This window comes from Pyxicephalus adspersus, chromosome 7 (genome assembly GCF_032062135.1).
Source record: "Pyxicephalus adspersus chromosome 7, UCB_Pads_2.0, whole genome shotgun sequence".
Lineage (NCBI taxonomy): Eukaryota > Metazoa > Chordata > Amphibia > Anura > Pyxicephalidae > Pyxicephalus > Pyxicephalus adspersus.
Window position 1 is genome coordinate 4075728 of NC_092864.1, and position 15735 is coordinate 4091462.

At 42.7% G+C, this 15735-nt stretch overlaps 2 protein-coding genes across 3 annotated transcripts in view; both read left to right on the plus strand.

The window, feature by feature from the left end:
* Nucleotides 1-8884, plus strand: part of LOC140334838 (nuclear factor 7, ovary-like) — a 52701-nt gene extending 43817 nt beyond the window's left edge. The window contains exon 8 of one of the 2 annotated variants that reach the window (XM_072417090.1): nt 7347-8884. In XM_072417090.1, the coding sequence (XP_072273191.1) occupies nt 7347-7918 (572 nt within the window). In that variant the 3' untranslated portion in view covers nt 7919-8884. Of the gene's footprint in view, nt 1-2723; nt 4225-7346 lie in introns of those variants that run through there. The other variant, XM_072417091.1, reaches the window with a different exon arrangement.
* Nucleotides 8885-14132: 5248 nt separating this feature from the next.
* Nucleotides 14133-15735, plus strand: part of LOC140334847 (nuclear factor 7, brain-like) — a 10888-nt gene continuing 9285 nt past the window's right edge. Inside the window, exons 1-2 of the mRNA XM_072417114.1 lie at nt 14133-14477; nt 15562-15636. Of these exons, the coding sequence (XP_072273215.1) occupies nt 14291-14477; nt 15562-15636 (262 nt within the window). The 5' untranslated portion in view covers nt 14133-14290. The remainder of the gene's footprint in view (nt 14478-15561; nt 15637-15735) is intronic.

A 15735-nucleotide genomic window follows, 5' to 3' on the forward strand; every position in this document is an offset into this window, starting at 1 on the left:
AGCGTTTAACTTGAGGCTTTAAGGCCCATGTTTGAAATTCCCAAGCATTCCAATGGGCTAATCTACACCAGGATGTTTCCTTGAGGCACACATATGAGCGTTATCTATAAGGCTGCTTGCAACGTTTCAAAAATTCAATCGCCGATTTCAATGGATGCGCTTTCCCCCATTTATAACGCTTGAAACGAAAAAGCGGGTAATAATTGCATATAAAGAGGGTAAAATCTGCTTGGATCATCTTTGTTTTCTGCAATTCGTTGAGGAAATTTTAAATTATTAATGATGAGAGGAAACTGGGAGGAAATCTCCTAATAGAAGGGAAACTGGGAAAGGAACAGGTGCCATTTTTAGTCACTGCCCCCTGGTATTCCTGCACTGGTGCCTTTTCTTCAGAAATTTGGTACTTTTGACCTCCTAGATTGTAAGCTCTTCGGGGCAGGGTCCTCTCCTCCTCCTGTGTCACTGTCTGTATCTGTTTGTCATTTGCAACCGTTCGTTTTTTAATGTACAGCGCTGCATAATATGTTGGTGCTATATCAAACCCGTTTATTATTAATAATATTCTGAGGGTGGCTGGGAGAGATCGAAACTCCAAAACAATTTTTAGGTTGACTGTGTTCTCCCCGGGGGCCTTTAGGTACCTTCAACTTTTGGGTGGTTACTGAAGAGTTAGGTCACAATACAGAGGCTGCCACCTGCCTACAGCTTCTTCCTACCCAGCTGGGTTGAACACGGGTTTAGTGGATCTTTATATTTATAAAACGTTTGGGTGAAAAGCACTTGGCAGTGTTTTATATTTCCTACAAGTAGAAGTTATAGAATCGATCTGAACAGAAGGTAAGTCGTTGAACACGTCAGAGAGTCTACAGTGAACGGGAAGCAGATAAAAACTGTCACGAAAACTGTAACTGATCTCAGACATTCTTCCGGCTGATCTTGAATGCATCTAATAATCATCAGCATTGCACAGTGCAGTCAATGCAACCAAAGGTATGGTAAGCTTGCAATGTATTAGAGGTATTGCTATATTTAAATATCTCTAAATACTTGCTTTGTACTTTTTATACAGAATAGGTAAACTATAACTACAAGACATTTAGTTTTCCTTTTTTTTTTTTTTGTATAACCCTTGTTCTGATTTCCTCCATCAGGTAGGTTGTTACTTCCTGTCTGTACCTCAGTGCTGGCTGCATGCTCATTCGGGGGTTTGCACCCTTTGTAGCCTGAGCTATGACAGCAGTGACCACAGATGAAAACCGGGTTGAACATTGTGACCCTGACAAAGGAAGGGTCTGAATCCTGTCTGCAATCAGTGGTGGGATTGTCCGCTTTTATTATTATGAAGGCTGCAGGTTTTAAACAATTGCAAACGAAACCTTGAAATTACATAAAGATCTGAATCATGAAAAATTAGTAATGAGGTCAGATGGATTTTGTACCATTTTGAATCATACACCAGCCACAGTGACAAAAACTGTGGTGGGCCAGTGAGCTGGGTACCTACCATAGGGTGTTGGGTTCAATTCTAAAACAATGGAACATGGATGAGGCACTGAGAGGCCCATTGCAAAGTGCTGTGATTGTCCATATTTCCATCATAATCCAAACACGAGCCCCAGGCCTGGGGACAGCTCACAGATCGGCAATTTTTTAATTTCCAATAGAAAACATTGGTGGCCGGGTCAATGATCTTTATGTGCAGGCTTCACTCTCTTGTACACCATTTGTACAATAAATGGGAAATACTTGATGGAGGATCTTTACAATGCCCTCAATATGAAATAGAAAAAGCCATTAAGAAAATGGAAGGAAAAACATTGGTCTGATGGATGACTTGAACACTTCCATCATGCATCAGTGGTGGCGTATTTATTATTGTAGGGTTTGCCATATGTTTCATAATTTTTCCTTTAATTGAGGGGAGGGGCTGCATTTTTAAAAAGACTATTTTAGGTTAGGTTGAAGCTTTGTGATAATAAGTAGCAACAATGTTCATGGACTTTTTGTAGATTGTGTGCTTTATGACACTTCTTGAGCCTATGTTGTGTGCAGTGAAACGCACAGGTGGGACCAAAAGCCCATCACCCAGGACCCTCCCTTGAGCATTTTGATTGACAGTGACTGGGGGATTTGGAGTCAATCAAAATCATTGATGGTTGGGGGAATTTGCAGCATGCCTGGCTAAGAACTATTTCAGTTGGAGTATCTTTACTTGCAGCCTTCAATGCATTAAAAACTGGGTGAAAGAATTCCAGTTCGAGTAGCTTTAGCCTTCACACCCCTCGTTTGCAAAGCAAAAGGAATCCGTATACTGTGCAATGGTGTGCCAAAAATATGGGGCAGACGCATATGTTCTGATTCATTGCCGACCTATGGAAATAATTTTACAGCTTTCAAGCCGTTCACATTAATGCTCCACAGTGCATTAGACTGCAGTGGTGTAAATGGGCCCTTTAAAGCTTCATTTCAAGCTCCAGCTTCCCCCCCCCTTTTGAGCCCATTTTACCAGTCTTGGCACAAGCTGGTGATAAAAATAAAAATGCGCCCCTACTGCTGATGTGACATTGTTGGCTGATGTGAGTTTTTGGCTGTACAGAACCTGAAGCCAATTTGCATTGCTGCACCCAGCCACCTTTATAATGGATTCTTCCTTCACAGCAACAATTAAAGGTAAAACTTTTTATTAAAATGCACATTAAATATTTCCTAAATTTTCCTTACAGAGCCAAAGGAGATTTGGATCATCGGGAACTATTGGGTGAACCTGGCTGCAAAGAGACCTACCTACGGCAGGAACCTGGGCTTTGAGGAAGAGCAGTTTATCGTGCGTTGGATGGATCAGAGAATTATGGGGTGGCGCGACTTGACGAAGGAGCTAGGCCGTACAGTCTCTCTTCTGGGAGAACCGGACGTCCTGTTCCTCCACCTAGGGAGCAGCGATCTGGGAATGGAGAAGTTCCAGAAGTTGATCTCCGTTATGAAAAGAGATTTAAAAATCATCATTAAGCATCACCCCAACATGGTCCTTATTTGGTCAGCGATCCTGCCCCGGAGGGAGTGGATGAGGACACACGTCGAACATCAGAGGAAACAATTTAATAATTCCATTTACACCTTTGCAAACAAGCATGGCTTCCAGGTGGCCAAGTTCCAGGAATCAGAGAAGATTTGTAGGGACCATTTCTACAATAAAGGGAAATATTCGATGGAAGATCTTTGTAACGTCCTCAATACGAACCTCAAGGAGGCCATAGATAAAGCCATCACCACATTGAAAGAAAAGACGGAGGGCTGATGTGATGACCTGCACAGTTTAGTAACACTTCCATTACGTGGGGGGGAAAGCTAAATTTTTTTTTAATTATTTTAGTTTAGGTTGATGTTTTGTGTTTATAGGAAGCAGCATGTACAGTATTCAGCTTGTACATTGTGTGCTTCTCGTTATGTTTCGTAAAGCCTCGGTGATTTCAACCTTTGAAAAAGAAAAAAAAAATCAGCCTTGTTGTATGATGTTTTTTTTCCCCCCTAAATTTCAGCCAAGACTTGTCAGGTCATGCGGGTCCTTGTAAGCCACTAGAATAGCCACCCTTGTGTGTGCACTCCCAGCTCTGACTGCACACCGCCAATGTTCTGTGCGGGGAAACGCACAGGTGGGACCAGTCTTCATAGTCGAGCATCAGTCCAGCATTTAAGTTCCTCCCCTGAGGATTTTGATAGTGACTGGGGATTGGAACATACATATGCTTTAGCTAAAATGGATCATGGGAGATGCTGTGTTTGAAAAATATCTCATATAGTGGCAGATTCAACAGCTAATGATACTGTTATTTGTGGCAGCTCGATAAAAGAAATGCCCCGGTACTACTGAAGACATACGGTATTGTCTGCTGCAGTGCAAAACATCAAGGCTGCATTGGCTTGCATTGCCCAGTCAGACCTGTTGCATCCAAAGCAAAGGACAGCAGGTCAGGAGCAACCTCAGAGCCATCACCCAGTCTGCACCAATCAAGTGTCTGGGAATCTGCAGTGTGTGGTGCACCCTGAGGAGTTCACCCTGAAAAGTAAAATGTAGCCAGTTGCCCTCCAGGGCTCCATTGGCTGATATACTGACCCCATGTTATTCAGTTACAGAACAACAATCACCATTCTGGGGTGAAAGGTCAAAATAATCTTTTGTATGTTTGGTAGAGCTGGTCCAATAAAATCAATTTCCCGTCTTTGTGATTGTTGTAGCTGTGTGTGTTTATATCAGGGGTGGTGAATGTTATGTGAATTCCTTGCTGCGCTTTCCACCTCTTCCGTGAGAACAGATCTTGGTCTATCTAAAGTCAAAAGTTTGTAGTTAGGGTGATCACCTTTTGTTAGGTGAAAATTGCACTGAGAATGGCCGCGGTTCCTTTTTCAGAGTGATAAAGGGGGTCACCTAAACTACAACTTACCTGCCTGACACAGAACACAACTCAAATATTGTATCAAAGTAATATACAAACATACACTATATACTAAAACCTATCCAAATTTTACCTTAAACAGAAAAAATGAAAAACTACACTGACTCGTGTATAAACCTAGAGCACAAATGCAGCTGTTGCTGCTAACATTCAAAACTGTAATCAACAAAAAATGCCAACACAACATAAAAAAATCTATAGTTTATTTTTTAAAACATTTTTTGAAAGGGGAAACATATTAAAATAAAAAAACAGACAGTCTGTTTTAAAAAGCTAAAGTATCTGTGACTGGAGAGTGATGGGTCACTTTCTCATAAATGATATTTGTGCAATATTGTTGGCCACCAGTAGATGGCGCAGTATCCTCATGTAAAATGAGGAGGTGGTGTGATTTACTAAGAGAGCTGAGCCACGGGCAGTCATTGTTAGGAACCCCGTGTGCCGTCGTCTTCCACCTAGGGATCCACGATCTGCAGCACCTACGTTTTTATAAACTGATTTCTGTCGTTTAGAGGGACTTCGCTCATCTCAGCGTGGAGTACCTGGACACCAAATTTTTTGTGGTTGGACGTTCTACCCAAAAAGCACTGGACCACCACTACAGAAAAGAAAGAACTTTAATTGTTGCCAAGAACGTGCATGAGCAAGGCTTTGGGGTGATTCCTCACAAAGAAATTGAGAAGAGGTTGACTAAGAAGGAACAGAAGCCGAGTAGAAGCATCAAACACAAGGACCTGGATATCTCCCAACAATAACATTAAAGATTACTTGAGGTTGACTGTGTTCTCCCCGGCCCCTTTTAGATGGGTGCACCACCTGGCTCTTTTGGGTGGTTACTTAGAGTTTGGTCACAATACAGGGGCTGCCACCTGCCTACAGCTTCTTCCCACGCAGCTTAAAATACATTCTGGGTTAAACACTGGTTTAGTGGATCTTTATATAAATAAAATGTTTGGGTGAAAAGTACATGGCCGCACTTTATATTTTCTACATGTAGAAGTTATAGTATCGTTCTTAACAGCTGGTAAGTCGGTAAACACGTCAGAGAATCAGCCTACAGTGAACAGGAAGCAGTTAAAACTGCCACTAAAACTGTAACTGATCTGAGAAATACTTCCTGCTAATCTCAAATGCATCCGACATTCATCAGCATTGCACAGTGCAGTCAATGCAACCAAAGTATTGGTACGCTTGCAATGTATTACAGTATTGCTATGTTTATATATCCCAATATACTTGTTGTGTGCTTTTTATATAGAATAAGTAAACCATAACTGCAGGACATTTATTTTACCTTTTTTTTATCTGGTAGGTTGTCACTTCCTGTCTATACCTCAGTGATGTCTGCATGCTCATTCGGGGTTTGCACCCTGGTAGTAACAATTGCTTGTAGCCTGAGCTGTGACCACAGGTAGAATGTTGTGACCCTGACGAAGGAAGGGTCTGAATCCTGTCTGCAATCCGTGGCTGGATTGTCAGCTTTTATTATTATGAAGGCTGCAGATTTTGAACAATTGCAAATGTAAGTTTGAAATTACATAAAGATGTCAATCATGACTTTTTTGTGATGAGAACAGATGGATTTTGTACCATTTTGGATGATAGCCCAGCCACAGTGACAAAAAGTGTGGTGGGCTCATGAGCTGTGTACCTACCATGGGGTGTTGGGTTCAATCTTAAAACAGAAGAACATGGATGAAGCAGTGAAAGAGCATTGTAGAGTGCTGTGATTGTCCATATTACCATTACAATCCAAAGGGGAGCCCCAGGCCTGGGGACAGCTCACAGATCAGTGAGTGAGCTGGCAATTTTTTAATTTCCAATAGAAAACATTGGTGGCCCGGTCATTGATCTTTACTTGCAGGCAATAAAACACAGTACAATAAACAAGAAATACTTGATGGAGGATCTTAACAATGTACTCAATAAGAACCTCAAGGAGGCCTTAGAAAAAGCCATCAAGAAAATGGAAGAAAAAACATTGGTCTGATGGACGACCTGCACACTCCCATCATGTATTAGTGGTGGGGTATTTTTATTGTGGGGTTTCTCATATGTTTCATAAAGTTTCCTTGAATTGGGGGGATTGCATTTTTAAAAGATTATTTTAGGTTAGGTTGAAGAGTTGTTCTAATTCATGGACTTATTGTAGATTGTGTGCTTTGACACTTATTGAGCCAATGCTCTGGGAAACGCACAGGCGGGGCCAAAGCCCAGCACCTAAGACCCTCCCCTGAGCATTTTGATTGACAGTGACTGGGGGATTTGGAGTCATTCGAAACCATTGGTGTTTGGGGAAATTGGCAGCATGCCTGGCTGAAACTATTCCTGTTTGGAGTATCTTCACTTGCAGCCTTCAATATCCTGCATTTAAAAGATCAGTGGCTGGGTGCAAGAATTCCAGTTGCAGTAGCTTTAGGCTTCACACCCCTCCTTTGCAATAATGATCAGCAACCTGAGCATTGGAGGCCTGTGGTATTAGACTTTATATACGCTCTACTTGCCCTTGCAATGCAAAAGGAATCTGTATATTGTGTAAAGGTGTGCCAAAAATATGGTGCAGGCGCATGTGTTCAGATGCATTGCTGATTTATGGAAATAATTATACAGCTTTAAAGCTGTTCACATTAATGCTCCACAGTGCATTAGACTGCAGTGGTGTAAATGGGCCCTTTAAAGCTTCATTTTAAGGTTCCAGCTCCAGTCTTGGCACAAGCCGGAGATAAAAATACAAAAGCGCCCCCTGCTGCCGATGTGGTGGTTCATGGCTGTACAGAAATTGATTTGCACTGCTGCACCCAGCCACCTTTATAATGGATCTTCCTTCACAGCAACAATTAAATGTAAAACTTTTCATTAAAATGCACATTAAATATTTCCAATTATTCCTTACAGAGCCAAAGGAGATTTGGATCATTGGGAACTATTGGGTGAACCTGGCTGCAAAGAGACCTACCTATGGCAGGAACCTGGGCTTTGAAGAAGAGCAGTTTGTTGTGCGTTGGATGGATCGGACAATCATGTGTTGGCGCGACTTGACGAAGGAGCTGGACCGTACGATCCCTATTCTAGGAGAACCGAACGTCCTGTTCGTCCACCTAGGGAGCAGCGATCTGGGAATGGAGAAGTTCCAGAAGCTGATCTCCATTATGAAAAGAGATTTACGGTTCATCATTAAGCAGCACCCCAACATGGTCCTTATCTGGTCAGCGATCCTGCCCCGGAGGGAGTGGCTGAGGACACACCTCGAACGTCAGAGGAAACAATTTAATACTTCCATTTACACCTTTGCAAACAAGCATGGCTTCCAGGTGGCCCAATTCCAGGAATCCGAGAGGATTTGTAAGGACCATTTGTACAATAAAGGGAAATATTTGATGGAGGATCTTTGTAACGTCCTCAATAAGAACCTCAAGGAGGCAATAGATAAAGCCATCACCACATTGAAAGAAAAGACGGAGGGTTGATGGGTCACCTGCACATTCTAATCATGCTGCAGTAGTGGGGTATATTCCATATTAGAGTTTAGTAACATTTCTTTTGGGGGGGGGGTAAAACTACATTTTTTTTTTCAGTTCATTTATTTTAAATTGAAGTTTTGTGTTTATAGGAAGCAGCATGTACAGTATTCAGCTCGTACATTGTGTGCCTCTTATGTTTCATAAAGTGACCCCGGTGATTTCAACCCTTGAAAATGAAAAAATTCATCATCGTTGTATGATGTTTCTCTTCCTATTTTTTCCCTTCTAAATTTCAGCCATGGCCTGTCAGGTCATGCGGCTCCTTATAGGCCACCAGAATAGCCATCCTTGTGTGTGCACTCCCAGCTCTGACTGCACACCGCCAATGTTCTGTGCGGGGAAACGCACAGGTGGGACCCAAAGTCCAGCATCTAAGCTCCTCCCCTGAGGATTTTGATAGTGACTGGGGATTGGAACATACATATGCTTTGGCTAAAAGCGCAAGGGATCATGGAGATGCTGTGTTTGAAAAATATTTCATATACTGGCAGATTCAACAGCTAATAAAACTGTTATTTGGGGCAACGCAAAAAAAAATGCTGCCCCGGTACCACTGAAAATGGACTTTATTGTTGCCTGCAGTGCAAAACATCAAGGCTGCATTGGCTTGCATTGCCCAATCAGACCTGTTGCATCCAAAGCAAAGGACAGCAGGTCAGGAGCAACATCCGAGCCATCACCCGGTCTGCACCAATCAAGTGTTTGGGAATCTGCAGTGTGTGCTGCACCCCGAGGAGTTCATGCTGGAGAGTTAAATGTATGCAGATGCCCTCCAGGGCTCCATTGGCTGATATACTGACCCCATGTTATTCAATTACAGAACAACAATCACCATTCTGGGGTGAAAGGTCCAATTAATCTTTTGTGTGTTTGGTAGAGCTCGTCCAATAAAATCCATTTCCTGTCTCCTTGCTTGTTGTGTCTGTGTGTGTTTATAACGAGGGTGGTGAATCTTTTGTGATTTCCTTGCTGCACTTTTCACCTCTAACCTGAGATCTTTGGTCTATCTAGTCAAAAGTTTGTAGGTCAGGTGATCTCTTTTATTTCGTGAACCTGAGGTTTTAAAAATGCACTGAGCATGGTTGGGGTACCTTTTCCAGAGTGATAAAAGGGGTCACCTAAAGTACACCTTACCTGGCTGACAGAACACAACTCAACTATTGTATCAAAATAATATAAACACACTATGCACACTTAAACCAATCAAAATATAAACCAGGGCACCTACTTTTACCTGAGAAAACAGAAACACTACACTGACTCAAGTATAAACCTAGGGCACAATATGCAGCTGTCTCTGCTAACATTCAAAACCATAATCCAACAACAAATGCCAATAAATTGTTAGAAAACATCCATAGTTTACTTGTTGGCCAGCAATAGATGGCGCTGTGTCCTCATGTAAAGTGTAGCAAACTCCTACGTCTCAGACAGCAAGCGTTTGTTATACATGTTTTGTGAGAACACCGTGCCATCTAGTGGTGTGGCCCCAATATAAACCCAAGGTATTTTTTATCCATTACATTCATATTTAGGCCTAAACAATCTCATTTTTTTAATTGAGTATGTGTGTTATATATATATATATATATATATATATATATATATATATATAACCATGACCTTGCATTGCCCAGTCAGACCTGTTGCATTCAAAGCCAAGAAAAGCAGGTCAGGAGCAACCTCCTAGCACCAGTTTGTATCAATTAAGTTTCTGGGATTCTGCAGTGTGTGCTGCCCCCCGAGGAGTTCAGCCTACAGAGTAAAATGTAGGTTGTGGCCCTCCAGGGCTCCATTGACTGATATACTGACCCCATGTTATTCAATAATCATTATTACAGAACAACAATTATCATTCTGGGGTCAAAGGTTAAATGAATCCTTTGTGTTTGGTAGAGTAGGTCCAATAAAATTAATTAATGTGAATTCCTCTCAAGCAGCAAGTTTGTTATACATAATATGTGAGAACACAGTGCCATCTAAGGGTGTGACCCCAGTTATAAACCAAGATTTTTCTTTCATTTTTAGGCCAATTTTTTTTTACTTGAGGATTAGTGTGTGTATATATAACCACGTGAATAGCACATATACATATTACGTTTGCAATTAACCTCATCCAAGCAACAGCAATTTGAGAAAAAATTATGAAAAAAAAAGACCTAGTCTGTTTTAAAAGGCTAAAGTATCTTTAACTGGAGTTTGATGGGTCGCTTTCTCATAAATTATATCTGTGCATTATTGTTGGCCACCAGTAGATGTGGCGCTGTGTCCTCATGTAAAGTGAAGCAAACTCCTATGTCGCTGTCAGCAAGACTTTGGTATACATGTTATGTCACAGTGCTATCCAGTGGTGAGACCCGAGTATAAACCGAAATGTTTTTTTTTTTTTTTAAACACTTACTTTCAGGCCTACACAAGCTCATTTTTTTACTTGAAATGGGTGTATATAACCAGGTGAATAGTACATATACATAATAGGTTTGTAATTAACCAGATGCAAGCAACAGCAGTTTGAGAAGAATTTTCTGAACATTAGGGACATCAGGTTACACGCACAGAATAAAATTACAATCAGCTGTGGTGGAAAAGCTGGCATGCTTTTGTTGTTGGCAATGAGATAATGACACGGAGGGGGATCTGTTGTGTCCTGTAATCCACCTGAGCTTGGATCTCGATCGTTTAAGAACCTGCTAAGGACCTGATGTATTGTTATGTCTTCATATGTAACATGTGAGAATTGGGAGGGGATGTACTTTGTTTTTCTCCTGAGTCACAAGCACCTGCTCCCAGTCTCTGCAGATTTGTGTGGTTTTGGAGGGACGGTCCCCAAATTCGAGGTATGTAGGGTAGAAGGGCAGATTTCACCAGCTCCCAGTGTTGGATGGGATTCAGGGACTGGGCCATGGATGCAGTATGATCAGTGCTATCCAAGATAATATCGGTATAAAAGATCCCGAATATTGAACTGGAACTGAAGTTCTACTTTTAGAATTTGCCATTGTTTTAAACATTCTTACCCGCCTGATCCCTGCCCTCCTCTTGCAGGTACAGTGCAGGAATTTGGTATACCCTGGGGAAGTTGTATTGGCCCAGCCAATCAAAATGTCCAAAGATTAAAACCAAAAAGAGAAGGAAAAAGATGGCAGCTACTGTGATGGCAATAGATAATATGACTGTGGCTACTGTATATGTCAGCGCTATATACATATGATATGATATGGGGCAGTATTTTCCCTGGATTAGACGGGTGGTGGCCCCGGTATTGTGATCCCTCTTAGGTTAGACATATCCGGATCTGTCTGACAAACCTTTATGTATCAAGCTTTGAACTCCGTATATATATTAATACACAAGGTTCTCTCTGGCTCCTCCTGGCTGGGTGGTGCGCCAGAATCTTTGTCACCTTCAAGGATGGGGTTTCATATTGAACCCAGAGACAAAGTGCTGATATCATACAGAGATGGGCAATGTGAAAAACACACAGGGCTTTATTTATAAAGCAGTGAATTTGACATTCACTGAAACATTCCCTGACCATTCTAACACAGAACCTGGATGATTCTCCACCAGGCAATGTGACAGTGAATGTCAGATTCACAGCTTTATAAACAGAGCCCCTTAGTCCCATGTCCAATCCATACTCCCCAATATGAAGGTTTGTTAATCAAAAGTTTCTCCTATGCTGCGTTGTTGGATTTACTATATAGTATAATAAATATAGTATATATAGTATACATATAACAGGGATAGCCAGGAGCCAATCAGAGTTCTCCCCACTGTTCCTACACATCTCTACCTGTTGTTATAGTAAATATCAGGGAGTGATCCTATTGGCTGCTGGTTCTCATCAGGTTTAGAAGTGCTTCCTAGCACCTAGGTGCTCCCCCTGGTATTTACTTTAACAACCAGCAGGGCTTTGTGGATATAGTATACAGCAGGGAGCTCAGTGATTGGCTGCTGTTTGCTAGAAAGCACTCTTTTGGATAAACTGGTTCGGTACACAATTAAAAAGGTAATGAGATGCTGACCTGGAACAGGTAACACAATCAGTACATGTGAGTGAACATTGATGTTTCATCTCTTTATACACAAACACGGCTTCTGACCGGTCAGAAATCCACTTATTTCCCAACGTTTGCCCAGTGGCTTGATAGGAGAGTTCTCTGCCCTTGCTGGTTGCTCTTTCTGGACTACAGCCCCCTCCCCCCCACAGACACTCATCATTAACCTGTAAGTCAGTTCTAGTCCAGTAGGAGGACCAGAGGGAAGGGTGACAACTTTCCTGGATTTTGTTGTGCCAGAGGCAGAGTTATCAGCTGATTTGTTTTATGATAGATGATTGGTACCAAATGACTCCTGAAAGGTCCTTTGGCAATCCCCCCATTTGTGCCCCTCATCATCCTCAATACATCCATAGGGCCAGACCCAACCCTCCAACATCTGCCAATCAAATCCATTAGTTGTGTTTGGACTTCATTGATATGGAAAATGACCCACATAGGAGGCACACTCTAAACTTCTCCCATTCTTCATTGCAGATCTTCGGGAATTTTTGGATCACATGGGCCTATTAACGGGGCCACACAGGAGCCTTGACCCCCAACATTCCATTGGATGCAGCAGAGTCTCCATGTGATGGCGTCAGTGAGCAGGTTCCACAATGGGAGAGCTCAGTCCCAGGTTTATCCATCCGGGGAGCAACAGAAGGCGATTGTAAGCCAAGTTTGTGTTGAAAAATGAAAGCCACCGTTCATCACCAGCACCTCGGTTTATACCCCGCTGATCGAGGCCAGGTGTGGAACAGCACTGATTGCAACCACAGCCTTAGGAAGGTCAACTGGTGACCGAGGTGAACAGGTAAGAGTATAAAATGCTGCAGGGAAGGTGGGGGAGGAGCAGAACACAAGTTACAAAACTTTATTATTCATTTTCATCCCAACCAATGTTATAAAGTTCTCACAATTTAATGATTTTTTTTTTCATGGCTGAACAAGAACATAGGAGCAATGGTGATATATATTGTGGATTCCAATATTTTATTATTCTCTATTCTCAGGGTGATGAAACCGTGTTATCGATAGTCATATTTATGGGATGTAAAGAGATACCCGAAACGTCCACATCACGTGATAGCGTAGGACCAATCACCTGCACCGATGTTATCACATGGGCAGGGCCAATGGTCACGGAAGGTGTCTTCTCTTGGAAGCTGGACAATATAGTGAATATTGGAGAAATGTGAGTATTATAGTGCATGTATATATCGCCTCCTGTGCTGTAGCGTTGTACAAAATAGGCAGTACGCTCCAAGTACTTACCTATAGCATGGGAAAATCTGTCCCTACTGGGAAAAAATAATGCCCAACATGCTCAGGTAGAACCATCGCAACCAAGACAACCATACAGGGCGTCCTGACCATGTGAGCTTACAATCTGGAGGGGATGAGGGTGGAAACACAAGGTCAGGTGACCGTTAGGGTGGGGCAGATCTTTATCATTGGGGTAATAAACATGGTTCATTGTAGGTTGGTGTGGGGAGATGAGCCTTGAGGGTACATCTGAAGGTTCCAAGGCTTGGGGAACGATGAATGTGGTTCTGAGCCTTCCCATGGAGGGGTGAAGGCCCTGAGAGGTCTCAGACATGGGAATAGGAGGAGGTGATCGGGTTGGAGGACATCAGAGTCTCAGGTGAAGGTTTTGGTTGAGGATTGGGTGAGATGCCGGTGGTAGGGATTGGGTTATGGAAGTTTCTGAAATGAGAGAAGCTTGAACCTCATTGGTTGGGTTGTTGGCAGCCATTGGAGAAATCGGCAGCATCCGAATGTCCGGAAGAGGGGTGAACAAGGCGGCTGGCCCCATGCGCTGGATTGTAGGTCACAGAGGGGGTGTTGTTGTAGTCCACATGAGATGAGAGCAGAGTGTATTGGAAGTTTAGATGGTAATGATGGGCTTTAATAAATGGATTTAAATATTACTTGATTAAAAAACTTATTTATATATATATATATATATATATATATATATCTATCATATATATCTATCATATATATCCATCCTCTCCATATCAGGACTCCAGGAAGATGGCGGCGCCCAGAGCTGGGGACAGGTGTAGAACCTGAGGGGGTGGAGATTATAGTGATGGGCGGAGTCTGGGCGTGGCGTCGCAGCATCCCCGCCTCCTCTCGTGTCTGTCACTGGCCGCTCTGACGTCTGTAATTCTTCCCGGATCGTCTGTCCGCCTCGCCGCTGCCGGTACCGGAATCCCAGGGTCGTGTCCCGCCGTCCATTCTGCCCCTCCCTGTGAGGTGACCGCCCACCATGGCCGCCGTCGCTCAGTCTAATGAGTCCGAGAAGCTAGAGGTGTCCCTGGGTGAGGAGGAGGAGGGCTGCAACCCCGAGGAGGCCATGGAAGCGGAGGAGAACGGAGAGGAGGGAGGGGGAGATGAGGACTTCACGGTACAGATTGGGGCCACCTACTCCTGTAAGAGGCAGGACGGCACCTACCGTGAGTACTTACCGCAGGTCTCCACTACTACCGTATACTGTGTAATATACAGCCCTCCCTCACCGTTATCTACCGTATAACATGGAGTATATGCGCCCTTACAGTGTGTGTGTGTGTGTGTGTGTGTGTGTGTGTGTGTGTGATATCTACCGTATAACATGGAGTGTATGCACCCTTACATTGTGTGTGATATCTACCATATAACATGGAGTATATGCCCCCCTACATTGTGTGACAACTACCGTATAGCATAAAGTATACGCGCCCTTACATTGTGTGCGATATCTACTGTATACCATGGAGTATACACCCTCTTACATTGTGTGTGATAACTACCGTATACAATTGAATATACACACCCTCAATATCTCTGTGTATCTATCGTATAACATGGATTTTACAGCCCCTCAATATTCGTGTGTACCTACCGTATAACATGGAGTATACACTCCCTTAATATCTCTGCATATCTACTCTATAGCACATAGAGTATACAGCCTCTTATAGTCTGTGTATGATGCCTACCGTATAACATGGAGTATACAGCCACTTATACTATGTGTATGATAATTACTGTACAACATGGAGTATACAGCACCTTAATATCCTGTGTATGATGGCTAACGTATAACACTGAGTATACAGCCTCCTATTTCTGTGTATAAGTACCGTATATCATGGAGTATACAGCCCCTCGTTATCCTACCGGCACACCACATGTACATACTGTATGAATTGGAGTTACATTTCCTTATTATTCTTCATATGTAATATATCTAATGTGTTATATAGTATACCCCCCCCCCATGCAATCCTCCCTGTGTATTTGATATCTACCTTATAACATGGAGTATATGCGCCCTTACATTGTGTGTGATATATACCATACAACATGGAGTATACACACTTTTGAATTGTACAGTTAAATCTCCTGCTGGATGTTGTCCGGTGTTGCAGAGGTGACATGAAATCATATCCTGTATTAGATCAGAGGCAGCTGGATGTGAGCTTGATACTCGCCTGGTTCAGCCGCTTTCTTGATGAGTTTTCCTGAATTCTGATTGTTGTGTTCATCCCATTGCAGATGATGCGGAGGTGGTGAAGACCAGAATTAACAAACAAGCTGGACGGGAGGAATTCTTTGTCCATTACGCTGGCTGTAAGTAAATATCGTACGTGTGCCGGGCTGAGAGACTTATAAACCACAAAACATAAATCCATAAACTGGTGGTGGAGGATACCGCAGGGAGAGATCCCA